General features: G+C 40.3%; 1 protein-coding gene across 2 annotated transcripts in view; it reads right to left on the bottom strand.

The window, feature by feature from the left end:
* tnni3k (TNNI3 interacting kinase) overlaps positions 1-18196 on the bottom strand; it is a 56904-nt gene that overhangs the window by 22406 nt on the left and 16302 nt on the right. For both annotated transcript variants that reach the window (XM_035757547.2, XM_035757545.2), the window contains 5 exons: positions 13763-13849; positions 13142-13198; positions 5043-5135; positions 4885-4942; positions 4508-4702 (listed from right to left, as the gene is read on the bottom strand). In XM_035757547.2, coding sequence (XP_035613440.1) covers positions 4508-4702; positions 4885-4942; positions 5043-5135; positions 13142-13198; positions 13763-13849 — 490 coding nt within the window. The remainder of the gene's footprint in view (positions 1-4507; positions 4703-4884; positions 4943-5042; positions 5136-13141; positions 13199-13762; positions 13850-18196) is intronic.

Genomic DNA, 18196 nt, shown 5'->3' on the forward strand with positions numbered 1-18196 from the left:
ATCTAATGAATTCTATGAATAGCAGATAGGTAATTGCGATATAGCTGTGACCATGATCATTACTGATAACTAAACATGGGTATTAATTATGGCATGATAAAACTAGGCTATAATCGAAGTTGTGGGTAGTAAATGGCTGTAGTATTGTTCCCACCGAAAAGAAGAAAAAAAAATCTTATGGATTGACTGATGTATTTTATAATTTTGCCCGCATTACATTTTACTTTTAAAGTCTTGGACATTTCATAAGTAGGAAGCCGAAAGAGAAGAGAGTGTTGTCAAATTTGTTTTTAACTGTACGGTAGAGATAAGGGTGGCCTAGTGGTTAGAGTGTTAGACTAGACCGAAAGGCTGCAAGATCAAAACCCTGAGCCGACAAGGTAAAAATCTATTGTTCTACCCCTGAAAAGGGAAGCTAACCCATCTTAAATGGGCACATACACACAATTTAAATGTTTAATTAAACACTTGAATTATTTTGATACATTTTTTTACTGAAAACTTACTGGGAAACTGTATGAAATGTTTTGACTGTTTTTCATTAATTAGTCTAATATAGAAAGAAACACTTATTTGAATGGTTTGTATGACCTCTGACCTCTGTCCTGCCTTTCCAGTGTGGTTTGATCATCCTCATTGGAAAGACGTTTGGGTAATGAATTTAAGGTAATTTGTAATAATGATTTGAAGGTAATTTTTAATATTGATAATTATGATGAAGTTTACAGTCCTTAGCCATATTTGTGATTTGGACCAAAGGGAAGAAGGAGAGGGTGTTGTTTTTGACTAAGGGTAGGCTTCCTTAAGTCTATTTTAGTATGACCGTATGGGTACAATTATGTTTCTTTATTGAGTTTATTAAGGGTAATAAATATGATCGATTTTGTTATTTGAACTGATTTTGTTTTATTTTTAACCAGTAGTAGTGTTTTTTTTACACATTACTCACATTGGGGGTCATGTGTCAAAATGGGGGAGGTACTAGTCCTCTGAGGTTTTGGATTGAAGTTTTCACACCTTGAGTGATATGTGAAGGAGTGTATTGTTGTGATGTTTGTTCTGTTCTGTTTTGATACAAATCTCACCAGATTAGGTCTGCTGGATTGTTTAGATATCTCACGATGGTTTATAGGTCTAACTTCTTGATCCTGTGGCTCTGTGGTGAAGTTGACAGTATGATGGGGAGTATAAGCCAATTTTTAAAAATTATTTCATCATTGTCTTTGACATATGTTTAGACATTGGTATTAAGAATAATTGGTCAAATTAAAAAATGTGTCATATGCTTGTCTGGATTTCCTGAATCAGAAATTAACTGAACTAAATTGTTGTTCTGATCTGTTCTCTCTATCTATCTCTCTCTGTGTTACTACAGATGGTGTATTCATGCATAGCAGGGACAATTTGACCAAACGGTGTGGACCTAAAAACCCCTCTAACTGGCTGAGGAAAAGCGACAAAAGGCATTCAATATGGCCTTGTCCTTACCACTTCTACAGAGGGATCTGAGTCCGAACCGGTGTACAGCATCCAGTTGAAGTCATCAACTGCCTTTTCTCTCAGGAGTGCAACAGAAGTCCATGTGGAGTGAGAATGGATACTGGTGCTAAATGGACAAGACATAATTGGTGGTAAAGGTGGTGGTGGCCCAGGTGAAACACTGAAATTGGGACATCATGGGCCATCCACTTCGAACTGTGAAGCTATCTGAAGAAGAAAATGAAGAAATGCCAGAAGATTGAGTGCCATAATGTGCCAGTAATTGATTTTAGACTTGTCTAAAAATTGTTTATTTTAGGGAATCAGGTATCAGGTTGATTGTAGGGGTCTACACACTGCTAAAATTATAGTAATTCAGATTATCAATGCATTAGGATACTGATCTATATTATAATTGTGATAACAAATAATTATAGGATAACTAGAATTATAGGATAATTATACTGTATGTTAATATAAATGTACATTCTGCCAATGTCAATGTGTGATAAGTTTAATTTTGGGTGATAAAACCAATGTATCACTGAGCAATGTCATTCTACATTTTGGTTGGATGATTCATTGGGTTTTGATTATGATTTGGGAACGAAATGATTTCCCTTACATATTCCTGACTACATCTCTGATGAAGACCCCAATCTTGAGCACAAGGACCCAGATGTGGAGCCCACACTGTGTGTACAAGGTGCCCAGAGATGGGTCTCTGTGACTGGTGTAGGAAGGGTTCTGAACGGGGTGGACATTTGAATCATGTTTACCCCTACCTTTGTGTATGGTGCCAGTGTGATGACTGGCCTATTTGCTGTAATGAAGCTTGTGTGTGATTTTTTTCAAAAAAATGGTTTATTCTATTTTCTGTTCCAAGTTGACTGTTTTTTGATAAAAAAGGTCTAACACTTAGCAACCCAAAGGGATGTTGTTGGATGAAATGTCAGGCACCAGAAATATGTATTTTGTTTGTTTCAATGTATGGTTAACAATAATTATGTGATGCTTGTACCCTTAGATTTTTATAGAAGAAGCTTAGCTTTTTGAAAGGGGAATGTGAGGGGAAAATGATGCATTCACCTTCACCAAGAGTTTCATGCTGGTTTTGGAAAAATTAGCCAGAAATGATAGTTTTTCTAAGTGGCTTCTATTTTGGCTGTAGTGTATCCAAGCGCGTGGAAGAGAGCTCGTTCTTTGGTATTTTTCTCTCCGGTAAAGACAATAACGATTCTCTGTCTTAAATGTTATTGTTTATTTACATATTAGGGTACCTAAGGTTTGATTATAAACGTTGTTTGACTTGTTTGGAAAAGTTTATTAGTAACGTTTGGGATTCATTTTGCCAGCTAAACTGAGTTTTTATGGATATAAAGAAGGACATTATCAAACAAATGGACCATTTGTGATGTATCTGGGACCTTTTGGAGTGCCAACAGAAGAAGATCATCAAAGGTAAGGCATTTATTATATCGCTATTTCTGACTTTCATGTCGCACCTCTGCCTGGTTGAAATATGTTTTTCATGGTTTTGTATGCTGGGCGCTGTCCTCGGATAATCGCATGGTGTGCTTTCGCCGTAAAGCGTTTTTGAAATCTGACACAGCGGCTGGATTAACAAGAAGTTACACTTTATTTTGATGTATTACACTTGCAATCCAGAGTAGTGGGGCAAAGGGACAGGACAGCACGCAGGCTCAGGGTCAGGGCAGGCAGATGTTGGTAATCCAGAGTAGTGGGGCAAAGGTACAGGACGGTCGACAGGCACAGGGTCAGGGCAGGCAGAGGTCAAAAATCCAGAGTAGTGGGGCAAAGGTACAGGATGGTAGACAGGCTCAGGGTCAGGGTATGCAGAAAGGTCAAAGCCGTGAAAACTAGGAAACAGGCACTATAGACAGGACAGGAGAAAGGGGGGAAACACTGGTTGGTCTGAATGAACAAAACGAACTGGCAACAGACAAACAGAGAACACAGGTATAAATACACAGTGGATAATGGGGAAGATGGGCGACCCCTGTAGGGGGGTGGAGACAATCACAAAGACAGGTGAAAAATATCAGGGGTGTTAACAGTATGTTATCTATGTCATCGTTCACCACAATGTCCCATTGGTAGGATAGATCGTCATGTTTGTTTTCCAGTCATAGTACGTTGGCCAACAGAACCGATGGTAATGGCAATTTACTGACTCACCTACGAATCCTAACAACGCACCCCGACCGTCTCCCTTGGGCCTGGTCTCCGGAGAGCAGTATATCCTTCGCGTCGGACTTATTAAAGAAAAACTTGAACCTGATTGATTGAACATCGCTGAGACCTGAAAATAGCTGTGCAGTGACACTCCCCATCCAACCTGACAGAGCTTGAGAGGATCTACAGAGAAGAATGGGGAAACTCCCCAAATACAGATGTGCCGAGCTTGTAGAGTCATACCCAAAATGACTTGAGACTGTAATCGCTGCCAAAGGTGCTTCAACAAAGTACTGAGTAAAAGGTCTCTATACTTATGTGAATGGGATATTTCAGTTTTGTTTATACCTTTTCAACGTTGAAAAAAAACTGTTTTTGCTTCGTCATCATGCGGTATTGTGATGAGGGAAACCAATATTTCATACATTTTATAAGGCTGTAATGTAACAAAATTTGGAAAAAGTCAAGGGGTCTGAATACTTTCCCAATGTACTGTATGTAAATGTAATAATTCTGTTTGCTTTTTTTAATACATTTGCAAAAATGTCTAAAAACCTGTTTTTGCTTTGTCATCATGGGGTATTGTGTGTATATTGATGAGGGGGGGGGATCAATTTTAGAATAAGGCTGTAACGTAACAAAATGTGGAAAAAGTGAATGGTTCTGAATATTGAACTGCTGTATATGTTTAGACAGAGTAAGAGTGCAGTTGTCCATTGACAGGTCTAAGATCAGTTCAGAACCACCTCTTCTGATCCTGGACATTGACAGCGCTATAAACACAGTAACAGTGAGATCAAATGACAGGTCTGAGATCAGCTTAGGGCCTCACCTCTTCTGCTCGTGCAGCAGGGAGAACAGGGAGCCCCCGGAGACATATTGGGTGGCTATGGCGAACTGGCTGGGGTCATCCAGACATGCCCCCACAAACTGGATGACACAGGGGTGGTTGAGACGACACAGGATGGACACCTCCCTGCAGAACATGTCCACGTCTGACTTGGAGCAGTACGTGTTGGCCCGATACCTATAGAGAGGAGAATTAAAAGTTAGTTCATATTTAATTAATTTGTGTCTTAGCATTTTATTTAATATTTTAGTAGTTTGTGTTTTAGCATTTTATGTTGTATTTTAGTTGATCGTATTTTCATTCGTTTTGCGAGCCAAGAACAGTGCTAACCAATGTAAGTAATCCTTAGGCCTACCTACCTTTTGATGGCAACGACCTTGTTCTTACACTTGCCTCTATAGACCTTTCCAAATGAGCCTGTGGGTAGAAAATATATTCTACTATTCAATATGGTCTGTATGTGCATAAACCATGTTGTTAAGGAAAACAGTATAGTAACAGAATCTGTCCGTAATACCTGAACCAATGATCTCATTGAACTCCAGGTCAGAGAGCTGCAGTTGGAAGCTTGAGTGGAGGCTGGCCCGGAGGAGAAGAACATCTGCCTTTTCTAAAGAGAGATAGTAAAATGTTCAAGGTGATTTGGATCTCATTTTGAATCAAGTGATCAATGATCAAGAAATTTGGCAAAAACCAACAGACATCAGGTAGGCTAAACTAGGGGCGGCAGGGTAGCCTAGTGGTTAGAGCGTTGGACTAGTAACCGGAAGGTTGCAAGTTCAAATCCCCGAGCTGACAATGTACAAATCTGTCGTTCTGCCCCTCAACAGGCAGTTAACCCACTGTTCCCAGGCCGTCATTGAAAATAAGAATTTGTTCTTTAACTTGCCTAGTTAAAAAAAATAGGAAAATATGTAATTGACCATCAGTCAGTCAACAGATTATCATTAGCCTGGTGTTTACTATATTGATTACCAGATCATAATTAAAAGACACACGGAGTCTAGGGCTGTCCCCGACTAAACCTTTGTCGAACATGAGTTGTCTGTTCATTTGACCAGTCGATTGGTTGAAATTATTTAAAACTTGTATTTTTACAAGTTATTATTAAGTCAAATCAACTATATTCACTGAGCTTGTCTGATACTTTAAGCACACTGTTTGAATAAATAATTAAGACACACAAATGACTACAGGGAGTCCGGCCAGCAGTTGATTTGATTGTGCCGGGCCTGGCTCAGACTGTGTTAAAAAAAAGATGCCGAGCACCCGTTGTCTCTCGCTCATCCCTGCTGCAGCGACCACCACAGAACATCAAAGTATTTAACACGTTGTCTGTGTTGCTGAAGCTGCAAGATGCATTGCATTCAGAAAGTATTCAGACCCCTTCCCTTTTTTCACATTTTTTGTGACGTTACAGCCTTACTCTAAAATTGATTAAATCTACACATAATACCCTATAACGACAAAGTGAAAACAGTTTTTATTTTTTATTTTAGCAAATGTATATAAAAAGAATAAAACAAAATACCTTATTTACATAAATATTCAGACCCTTTGCTATGAGACTCGACATTGTGTTTCCAATGATCATCCTTGAGATGTTTCTGCAACTTGATTGGAGTCCACCTGTGGTCAATTCAATTGATTGGACTTGATTTGGAAAGGCACACACTTGTCTATATAAGGTCCCACATTTGACAGTGCATGTCAGAGCAAAAACCAAGCCATGAGGGCGAAGGAATTGTCCATAGAGCTCCGAGACAGGATTGTGTTGAGGCACACATCTGGGAAAGGGTACCAAAACGTTTCTGCAGCATTGAAGGTCCCCAAGAACACAGGGGTCTCGATCATTCTTAAATGGAAGAAGTTTAGAACCACCAAGATTCTTTCTAGCACTGGCCGCCCGGGCAAACTGAGCAATCAGGGGAGAAGGGCCTTGGTCAGGGAGGTGACCAAGAACCAGATGGTCACGCTGACATAGCTCCAGAGTTCCTCTGTAGAGATGGGAGAACCTTCCAGAAGGACAACCATTTTTGCAGCACTCCACCAATAAGGCCTTTATGGCAGTGGCCAGACGGAAGCCACTCCTCAGTAATAGGGACATGAAAGCCAGGTTGGAGTTTGCCAAAAGGCACCTAAAGACTCTCAGACTATGAGAAACAAGATTGGCCTGAATGCCAAGCGTCACGTCTGGAGTAAACCTGGCATCATCCCTACGGTGAAGCATAGTGGTGACAGCATCATGCTGTGGGGATGTTTTTCAGCGGCAGGGACTGGGAGACTAGTCAGGATCGAGGGAAAGATGAACGTAGCAAAGTACAGAGAGATCCTTGATGAAAACCTGCTCCAGAGCACTCAGGACCTCAGACTGGGGTCGAAGGTTTTACCTTCCAACAGGACAACGAAACTAAGCACACAGCCAATATAACGCAGGAGTGGCTTCGGGACAAGTCTCTGAATGTCCTTGAGTGGCCCAGCCAGAGCCCTTACTTAAACCCGATCGAACATCTCTTGAGAGACCTGAAAATAGATGTGCAGTGACGCTCCCCATCCAACCTGACAGAGTTTGAGAGGATCTGCAGAGAAGAATGGGAGAAACTCTCCACATACAGGTGTGCCAAGTTTATAGCATCATAACCAAGAAGACTCGAGGCTGTAATCAATGCCAAAGGTGCTTCAACAAAGTACTGAGTAAAGGGTCTGAATACTTATGTAAATGTGATGTTTCAGTTTTGTATTTGTAATACATTTGCACAAAATTCAAAATAAATGTTTTTGCTTTGTATTATTCATTATGGGATATTGTGTGTTGATTGATGAAGGGAAAATAAATGATTTAATCCATATTAGAATAAGGCTGTGACGTAACAAAATGTGGAAATTGTCAAGGGGAACACTTTCCGAATGCACTGTAATTACACAATTTCTGACTGAAAAGTTCTGTTACCAAAATCGCTGATTTGTTTAGGAAAAACAGTCCCTATTCCCTCAACCTCTTAACGTGACACATGTATGCATCGCATGTACGTGACCAAAGACCTATTCTCACGGGACTAGTATTATTAGAGAACATTGTTTATCTAATTATTACTCCAGAATGTCCGTTATTCCAAGTACGATTCGGAAGGGATTCGTTTTTTCCCCTGTCATTTTTAAAATATATTTTCTATAAATTGACAGTTTTGACAGAAGCCTGGAGGTTTTTATTCTAGGCATGAAGATACAGTATTTTACCATTTCCAGGTGATAGGGCAACACCTATAACTTGAGCTTGGTTCCCAAGTTTCTTAACTGTACCAAACCATCTTTGGTATAGTGTCGCTATAATATTTGAATTGAGAAAGTGTGATCATAATCATTACGATATTTTAGCAATCTGTAGTACTTACTAAATGCCCCCAGATGTGAGCTAAACAGTTACATTTTTTAAGGGTTTAGATGAGAAAGTGAATTTATAATTTCAAACTTCAAATTTAGGTCAGTTGTATGCTGCTTTGTGATCTATTAAAAGCAAGGGTTGCATTAAATGGGCACAATATTTTGTTTTAATGATGCATTTGACAATATTCAATTAATACGCACAAAACATATAAACAAAAACATTCACTGTGAAAGTTGATGTAGGCCATTAATATATAGTTTATATGTAGCACTTAGTTCAATTTTATCCAATCAGTTATTGTGATCTTTTCCAAACCAAGAGAAACATCTGTCAAACTCAGATATTTTTTCAAAACACAGGGATGTTGATTCACACAGGACTAGTATTATCAGAAGACCTTGGAGTTCACCAATAAACAGAAGGCTAATCTGGTTGGAATTGTTTCTTTCCTGCCATGTAAAAATGAATGACATGGCAGATTAGGACGGGACTAAAATTACAGATGTGGTGTTTTGTACTCATGCACATAATTATGTTTACCCGACCTCCCCTAGTAAAACTAATTCCGTCGGAATAGGACACAATAGGGCCTGACCTATAGCATATCATAACAATAAATTGGTTATTACAAACTCTGAACACATGTGACAGCAAAATGGATGCAGAGTAAGTGAGAAATAAACTCGAAAGGGGGGAATGTTTGTTTACTGGTTGCTCAGGAGGTAAAGGGGAAGTCGGATGTGTGGAATAAATGTGACTAGTTGTGGAAAATCCTGGAGATCAAGAAAAAGAAGGAGAGGAGCAAGCGCTGCGTGTATATTATGTCTCTGCCAAACAGGTGCTGAATAGAATACAATATCATTTCCCTGAGCGTTTGGAACAATATAAACACTCAATAAATTATAAGTGTGCCAATGTTTTCTTTGTTCAGCATTTATTACAGCAAAGACTAAAAACAGTCACATTCATTAGTGAATGCAATTTCCGAATTGGGACGTTTTATTTATTGTTTAAGTTCATTAATTAAGACTGGCGTAATTTTAAATGAAAACTATAATTCATATCATGAATGACTCATATGCTGTGTGATGACATGAACAAATTAATGATTGATTGATACAGTAGCCTATTTAAGAATTAAAATATATACCTAAGTAAGTTACGGTATTTAGACAAAACAGGATGCGGTTTTAGGCTTACAGCTCAATGGTAGTTATCTTCTTATGTCTGGGGGCAGTATTGAGTAGCTTGGATGAATAAGGTGTCCAGAGTAAACTGTCTGCTACTCAGGCCCAGTTGCAAATATATGCATATTATTAGTAGATTTGGATAGAACACACTGTCGTTTCTAAAACTGTTTGAATGATGTCTGTGAGTATAACATAACTCATATGGCAGGCGGAAACCTGAGAACAAATCCAACCAGGAAGTGGGAAATCTGAGGTTTGTAGTTTTTCAAGTCATTGCCTATCGAATATTTCAAATCAAATTTAGTTTGTCACATACACATGGTTAGCAGATGTTAATGCGGGTGTAGCGAAATGCTTGTGAATATACAGTGTCTATGGGGTCATATTGCATTTCCTAAGGCTTCCACTAGATGTCAACAGTCTTTAGAACTTGTTTGAGGCTTCTACTGTAAAGGAGGGGGGAATGAGAGCTGATTGAGTCAGGCGTCTAGCAGAGTGCCATGAGCTCATTCAGGTGCGCTCCCGTGAGAGGTAGCTGCGTTCCATCGCATTTCTACAGACAAAGGAATTCTCCGGTTGAAACATTATTGAAGATTTATGTTTAAAAACATCCTACAGATTGATTCTATACATCGTTTGACATGTTTCTACAAACTGTAATGGAATTTTTTTACTTTTCGTCTGCCCTGCGCGTCGTGAATTTGGATTTGTGAACTCAAGGCGCGAACAAAAAGGAGGTATTTGGACATAAATGGACTTTATCGAACAAATCACACATTTATTGTGGAACTGGGAGTGCATTCTGATGAGTATCATCAAAGATAAGTGAATATTTATAATGCTATTTCTGACTTCTGTTGACTCCACAACATGGCGGATATCTGTATGGCTTGTTTTGTGTCTGAGTGCTGTACTCAGATTATTGCATGGTGTGCTTTTTCAGTAAAGCTTTTTGAAGTCTGACACAGCGGTTACATTAAGGAGAAGTTAATCTAAAGTTCCATGCGTAACACTTGTATTTTCATCAACATTTATGATGAGTATTTCTGTAAATTGATGTGGCTTTCTGCAAAATCACCAAATGTTTTGGAAGCAAAACATTACTGAACGTAATTCTCCAATCTAAACTGAGATTTTTGGATATAAATATGAACTTTATCGAACAAAACATACATGTATTGTGTAACATGAAGTCATGTGAGTGTCATCTGATGAAGATAATAAGTGGTTAGTGATGTATTTTATCTCTATTTCTGCTTTTTGTGACTTCTCGCTTTGGCTGGAAAAATGGCTGTGTTTTTCTGTGACTAGGTACTGACCTAACATAATCATTTGGTGTGCTTTCGTCGTAAAGCATTTTTGAAATTGGACACTGTGGTGGGATTAACAACAAGTTTATCTTTAAAATGGTGTAAAATACTTGTGTGTTTGAGGAATTTTAATTATGAGATTTCTGTTGTTTTGTATTCGGCGCCCTGCACTTTAACTGGCTATTGTCACATCGATCCCGTTAGCTGGATCTAAGCCATAAGAATTTTTAAACAAGGCTGCTATACAGTACTAAGCCTACTAATGATAATGACATTACTTATTATTCTAATAATGATTATAATAATAATAACATTAAGAAGGAGATCAAGAAAAAGGAGCATTATTATCGTTATAAATATTATTTTTGTGACAATTTAGAACAGCTTAAAAAACATTAAATAATTATAATTAATACCAGAGAGGCTGTTCTAATGGGAAAAGGTGTAAAGCCTTTATCACAGTAAAGCAAAGATTAAAAACAAATGAATTTGCGGAATTGTTTAGTTCACATGAAGTTGGTTGAGGCTTGGTGCTCACGGAATCAGTAGGTTGTTTAACAAACACTCAAACAGGCAACAGAAGCAGGAAAAGGCAACTCCGGGATACTGTCCAGTGTCTGTGTTCTTTTGCCCATCTTAATCTTTTATTTTTATTGGACAGTTTGAGATATGGCTTTTTCTTTGCAACTCTGCATAGAAGGCCAACATCTCGGAGTTGCCTCTTCACTGTTGACGTTAAGACTGGTGTTTTGTGGGTACTATTTAATGAACCTGCCAGTTGAGGACTTGTGAGGCATCTGTTTCTCAAACTAGACACTCCAGTGTACTTGTCCTCTTGCTCAGTTGTGCACCGGGGCCTCCCACTCCTCTTTCTATTCTGGTTAGGGCCAGTTTGCTCTGTTCTGTGAAGGGAGTTGTACACAGATTGTGCGAGATCTTCAGTTTCTTGGCAATTTCTCGCATGAAATAGCCTTCATTTCTCAGAACAAGAATACACTGATGAGTTTCAGAAGAAAGTTATTTGATTCTGGCTATTTTGAGGCTGCAATTGAACCCACAAATGCTGATGCTCCAGATACTCAACTAGTCTAAAGAATGCCGGTTTTATTGCTTCTTTAATCATAACAACAGTTTTCAGCTGTGCTAACATAATTGCAAAAGGGTTTTCTAATGATCCATTAGCATTTTAAAATGATAAACTTGGATTAGCTAACACAATGTGCCATTGGAACACAGGAGTGATGGTTGCTGATAATGGGATCCTGTACGCCTATGTAGATATTCCATTAAAAATCAGCTGTTTCCAGATACAATTGTGATTTACAACATTAACAATGTCTACACTGTATCAATTTGATGTTATTTTAATGGACAAAAAATGTGCTTTTCTTTCAAAAACAAGGAAATCTCTAAGTGACCCCCAACTTATGAACGGTAGTGTAAGTGATCCCCAAATCAATGTAGTTCACATCATATTTGCACCTCTTTGATGGTCCAACGTCCCTGTCTGTTGTTCGGTGCTTTCCCGGGTAAGGGGTCAGTAGCTCTTCGGCTCCATCAGATTCACAAGTGTCAGTGTCCATGCTAGCTGGGCTAACAACAAATGTAGAATTACTGATGCTAGCATTGGATGTGCTCGTGGAAGCAGAACAACTTGTGTCGTTGACAGGTGCAGGTGTAGTACTGCTGTAGTACTGCTGGTAGTAGCAGTACTACCAGTAGAGCTGGTATGAGTCTCTATGGACGCAAGCCTTACTAAATGGACTGTTTGAAAATGTGAAGATAAAAAAAAATGTAATCACATTTTTATTTGGCGTACCCACCGACGGCATTGCGCGTACCCCAGTTTGGGAATACCTGTCTTAGACAATAAGGCAAGGGCTGTTTTCTCATCTCCTTATTCTGCTGCTGCCTCCACCTCATTGTTCTCAACACCAATATGCTGGTTAACTTTGCTATGATGCACACAGCAACGTAGTCTAGAAAAAGGCGGAAATTCAAAAGCGCACTGATGTGTTTCTGAACCGGCAGACAGCAACTGCTATCCAATGCTGGAGAAAACACATTTGTTATTAAATAATATAATTGTTCTTAGTGTTGAGTCATTGTTCTTATGTAATATACCAATATACAATTTAGTGTTGAGTCATTGTTATTATGTAATATAACCATATACAATTTAGTGTTGAGTCATTGTTATTATGTAATATAACCATATACAATTTAGTGTTGAGTCATTGTTATTATGTAATATAACCATATAGAATTCCAGCAGCACTTGACAGAGTGATGGACTGTGCCATCACCATGGCCTCCACAATGGATCAGTCCACTCAGACAGGCGCCAATCAGACAGGTGTCTTGTACACAATATTATTTTATTTTTTGCTAACCCCATTTAGTCTACTAAAAACATCTTGGTCGACCAACAGCCTATCCACCAAACAATCGACCAGACGACTAAATGGGGTCAGCCCTACCTGAGTCACATAGCAACAGTAACCAGTGAGCTTTTTTCTCTCTTTTTGTTGTTGTTATTTTATTTATTTTTTACATTGGCCTGTTGTTTGCTATTGTCGAATACCATATAATCATATATAGGAGACAAACTCTAATAAGTCCCATAGCAACAGTAACCAGTGAGCATGTCACTGTCAGCTGACAGTGATGTGAAGTGTTGCTTGGGTGATGCAGGACACAGCGTGTCATGTGCTTCACTTTACTCCAGTACCTTTGGTCATGCTTTTGATCTTGCCCAGGGGGGACGGCACAGACACGTAGGACCCATCTGAAAGAGTCGTGACAAGATAAACAGGATGATTATCACATTACATTGTACATTGTTGTATGTATTCAGCAATCTTGGTGAGGTGTTATCTTGCACTTTGAACATTACACATTCTCTCCTTTGTAGACCTATTATTTATTCATTTTTTGAAAATAACATTTACTTGTGTTGTATTCTATCATCTTGGTGAGGTGTTATCTTTGAACATTACTAATGTTTATAGTCAACATCCTCTCCTTTTTTGGCCTCTCCTAAAGATACATAGCATTAGATGTACATTATATAGCATAGCAAAGACATTATAGCATCGAAAAGAGAATATTAGTTCTCTCAATTGTCATAATTCCTTACATCCTCTCTCCTTGGCTCCTTAAAATGTATTGGAGAAGAACATCAGAGGTTCCTCCCCTCTGACCTTCTCCTCCAATGCATTTTGAGAAGGCGGTAAGTATAGAGACCATGAGGAATCAAGCAAATACAATTGAGATTCACCCTATGAGATGGCCCTAGATGTTAGGGCCTTGAAGTCCAAGTGCACCAGTGATCCCCTCCTCTCCCACTCACCTCCGCCAGGCTGAGAGTACTCGTTACATGGGGAGTCATCCAGGGGACGCTTGTAGTGTTTGAGCAGAGTGACGATGGTATCATGACCTGGGGTAGGGACACCGGGACAGGGTCACAGATACAGGGATATACAGAAAGGGTTGTTATGGTGGCATTCACTAAAAACAAACCCATTATTACCGCATTATACCCATCTACCAAAGTCACCATTAGTAGTGCTACTACTGCAGTGTCTACTACTACTACTACCACATGTATGACTACTACTGTATGTATTTATTTATTTATTTTACCTTTATTTAACCAGGCAAGTCAGTTAAGAAAAATTTATTATTTTAATACTGGGTTTACGCTACACGGAATGAACGGACAAACATTGCGTGACAAAAGTCACTTGAGTTCACTGAACTCCTTTACCGGGCTGGACTCTTTTTAGGCCTGAGGTACAGGACATTTCTGGAGGAACCAGAACTCATTGTGATATTATTATGTGTGTTTATAATCATTGGTGATGCTAATACAACCCACGCAAAAGAATATAGTTGTTTTTGAAGTTCTTTCCAATGTTTTAAGGGTTTATGAAAAGTTTATTTCCATCCTGACTTTTACATAAGGCCTTTGTATTGGTGTAGATTTGACGGACCAGATGGGACTCATTCCCTCCCAAACCAAAAGGAGAAACCAATGTTTTCTCTGGTAGGCACAACCTACCTGGCACCCCTATAAATAATAACCTCAAGTCAAAACCGTTACAACATGTATGACTACTACTACCGTATGTATGATTAGGAAAGGAAAAGGAAAAAGCAAGGAAAAACTCCCTAGAAAGGCAGGAACCTAGGAAGAAACCTAGAGAGGAACCAGGCTCTGAGGGGTGGCCAGTCCTCCTCTGGCTGGCTTTTCATAGCCGATCATTCAGAGTTAGAGACAGCAGGTGCGGTAGAGAGAGAGAGTCGAAAACAGCAGGTCCGGGACAAGGAAGCATGTCCCGTGAACAGGCCAGGGTTCCATAGGCGCAGGCAGAAGAGTTTAAACTGGAGCAGCAGCACGACCAGGTGGACTGGGGACAACAATGAGTCAATAGGCCAGGTAGTCCTGCGTCACCTGAAGCAGTAAAGCTAACCATGGGAGACTTTAAAATGTGCAATCTTTCTGAACACTTGGGGCGGTAGGGTAGCCTAGTGGTTAGAGAGTTGGACTAGTTACCGAAAGGTTGCAAGTTCAAATCCCCGAGCTGACAAGGTACAAATCTGTCATTCTGCCCCTGAACAGGCAGTTAACCCACTGTTCCTAGGCTGTCATTGAAAATAAGAATTTGTTCTTAACTGTCTTGCCTAGTTAAATAAAGGTTAAAAAAAATGTTTCAAAACTATTTTCTCTTTGTACCAAATCAGGCAATGTCCTCGATTACTCTCTCTGCAGTTGCCATCGCCATCGTTACATACACTCAGCTAGCTAGGCTCAAGCGTGCCAAAACAAGATAAGGCTTGCTATTGGCTCTGAATTAGTGACGTATGCTTAGGCATCATACAATTGTCCCACCTATTACAAGACTATTTGTGATTGGTTGATTCTACTGTCATTCCAAAATGCTGCTCTAATTGAAGTCAATGTCAATGACGTTGGCTGGTGCCTTCTATTCAAAGCCTGAGCGCCTAGCCAATGAGCGTTGAGCCCAGCTAGATTATTTCTATCAAGAGACTACCAAAGAAAAATTCAGATTGGATATTTTTTTCTCTTGGATATTAACCCTTCTTTTCCAAACACAAACTTAAGAAATTCAATAGGAAGATCATTACAACTAAGGCCAAAAAATATTAAATCAATGAAAAGAAAATGACAAATTATAATATATGTAAAAATATATACAGATTTGTATCTATCCTGAGGGCGTAGAGGGCCCTGATGGTTCCCTACTGACTACTACTGGATAATGGTACAGTCACTACTCCATGTATGCCAACGACTACTAATACTACTACTAATACTACTACTAATACTACTGGGTAGTACTACAGTCACTACTTGTTGTGAAATTGTTAGGTTATATTACTTGTTAGATATTACTGCATGGTCAGAACTAGAAGCACAAGCATTTCGCTAAACTTGCATTAACACCTGCTAACCATGTGTATGTGACAAATACATTTGATTTGATTTTACTACTATGATGTAGTACACAGTCACTACTATTACTTATACTCTCACTATTCATTCTTACTGAGACAGGGGTAGGGTGACAGTGTGGGGGAGTAAAATCAATTACAAACAGTTACTCAGTGTACAGTGAGGGAAAAAAGTATTTGATCCCTTGCTGATTTTGTACGTTTGCCCACTGACAAAGAAATTATCCGTCTATAATTTTAATGGTAGGTTTATTTGAACAGTGAGAGACAGAATAACAGCAAAAAAATCCAGAAAAACGCATGTCAAAAGTGTTATAAATTGATTTGCATTTTAATGAGGGAAACAAGTATTTGACCCCCTCTCAATCAGAAAGATTTCTGGCTCCCAGGTGTCTTTTATACAGGTAACGAGCTGAGATTAGGAGCACACTCTTTAGGAGCACTCCCTTTAAGAGTGTGCTCCTAATCTCAGTTTGTTACCTGTATAAAAGACACCTATCCACAGAAGCAATCAATCAATCAGATTCCAAACTCTACACCATGGCCAAGACCAAAGAGCTCTCCAAGGATGTCAGGGACAAGATTGTAGACCTACACAAGGCTGGAATGGGCTACAAGACCATCGCCAAACAGCTTGGTGAGAAGGTGACAACAGTTGGTGCGATTATTCGCAAATGGAAGAAACACAAAAGAACTGTCAATCTGCCTCTGCCTGGGGCTCCATGCAAGATCTCACCTCGTGGATTTGCAAGAATCGTGAGAACGGTGAGGAATCAGCCCAGACCTACACGGGAGGATCTTGTCAATGATCTCAAGGCAGCTGGGACCATAGTCACCAAGAAAACAATTGGTAACACACTACGCCGTGAAGGACTGTCAACAATGGAGGTGGAAACATGCTTTGGGGGTGTTTTTCTGCCAAGGGGACAGGACAACTTCACCGCATCAAAGGAAGAATGGACGGGGCCATGTACCATCAAATCTTGGGTGAGAACCTCCTTCCCTCAGCCAGGGCATTGAAAATGGGTTGTGGATGGGTATTCCAGCATGACAATGACCCAAAACACACGGCCAAGGCAACAAGGGAGTGGCTCAAGAAGAAGCACATTTAAGGTCCTGGAGTGACCTAGCCAGTCTCCAGTCCTTAATCCCATAGAAAATCTGTGGAAGGAGCTGAAGGTTCGAGTTGCTAAACGTCAGCCTCGAAACCTTAATGACTTGGAGAAGATCTGCAAAGAGGAGTGGGACAAAATCCCTCCTGAGATGTGTGCAAACCTGGTGGCCAACTACAAGAAACGTCTGACCTCTGTGATTGCCAACAAAGGTTTTGCCACCAAGTAGTAAGTCATGTTTTGCAGAGGGGTGGCGAATCGCATCTCTGCATGTCTGGCAGACATATCAGTGTGGATGACGGATCACCACCTCAAGCTGAACCTCGGCAAGACGGAGCTGCTCCTCCTCCCGGGGAAGGACTGCCCGTTCCATGATCTCGCCATCACGGTTGACAACTCCATTGTGTCCTCCTCCCAGAGCACTAAGAACCTTGGCGTGATCCTGGACAACACCCTGTCGTTCTCAACTAACATCAAGGCGGTGGCCCGTTCCTGTAGGTTCATGCTCTACAACATCCGCAGAGTACGACCCTGCCTCACACAGGAAGCGGCGCAGGTCCTAATCCAGGCACTTGTCATCTCCCGTCTGGATTACTGCACTCGCTGTTGGCTGGGCTCCTGCCTGTGCCGCAGAACGCCGCAGCCCGTCTGGTGTTCAACCTTCCCAAGTTCTCTCACGTCACCCCGCTCCTCCACTCTCTCCACTGGCTTCCAGTTGAAGCTCGCATCCGCTACAAGACCATGGTGCTTGCCTATGGAGCTGTGAGGGGAACGGCACCTCAGTACCTCCAGGCTCTGATCAGGCCCTACACCCAAACAAGGGCACTGCGTTCATCCACCTCTGGCCTGCTCGCCTCCCTACCACTGAGGAAGTACAGTTCCCGCTCAGCCCAGTCAAAACTGTTCGCTGCTCTGGCCCCCAATGGTGGAACAAACTCCCTCACGACGCCAGGACAGCGGAGTCAATCACCACCTTCTGGAGACACCTGAAACCCCACCTCTTTAAGGAATACCTAGGATAGGATAAAGTAATCCTTATCACCCCCCCCCCCCTTAAAAGATTTAGATGCACTATTGTAAAGTGGCTGTTCCACTGGATGTCATAAGGTGAATGCACCAATTTGTAAGTCGCTCTGGATAAGAGCGTCTGCTAAATGACTTAAATGTAAATGTAAAATGTAAATGGGTCAAATACT

The sequence above is a fragment of the Oncorhynchus keta genome, chromosome 22 (assembly GCF_023373465.1).
Source record: "Oncorhynchus keta strain PuntledgeMale-10-30-2019 chromosome 22, Oket_V2, whole genome shotgun sequence".
NCBI classification, from domain to species: Eukaryota; Metazoa; Chordata; class Actinopteri; order Salmoniformes; family Salmonidae; genus Oncorhynchus; species Oncorhynchus keta.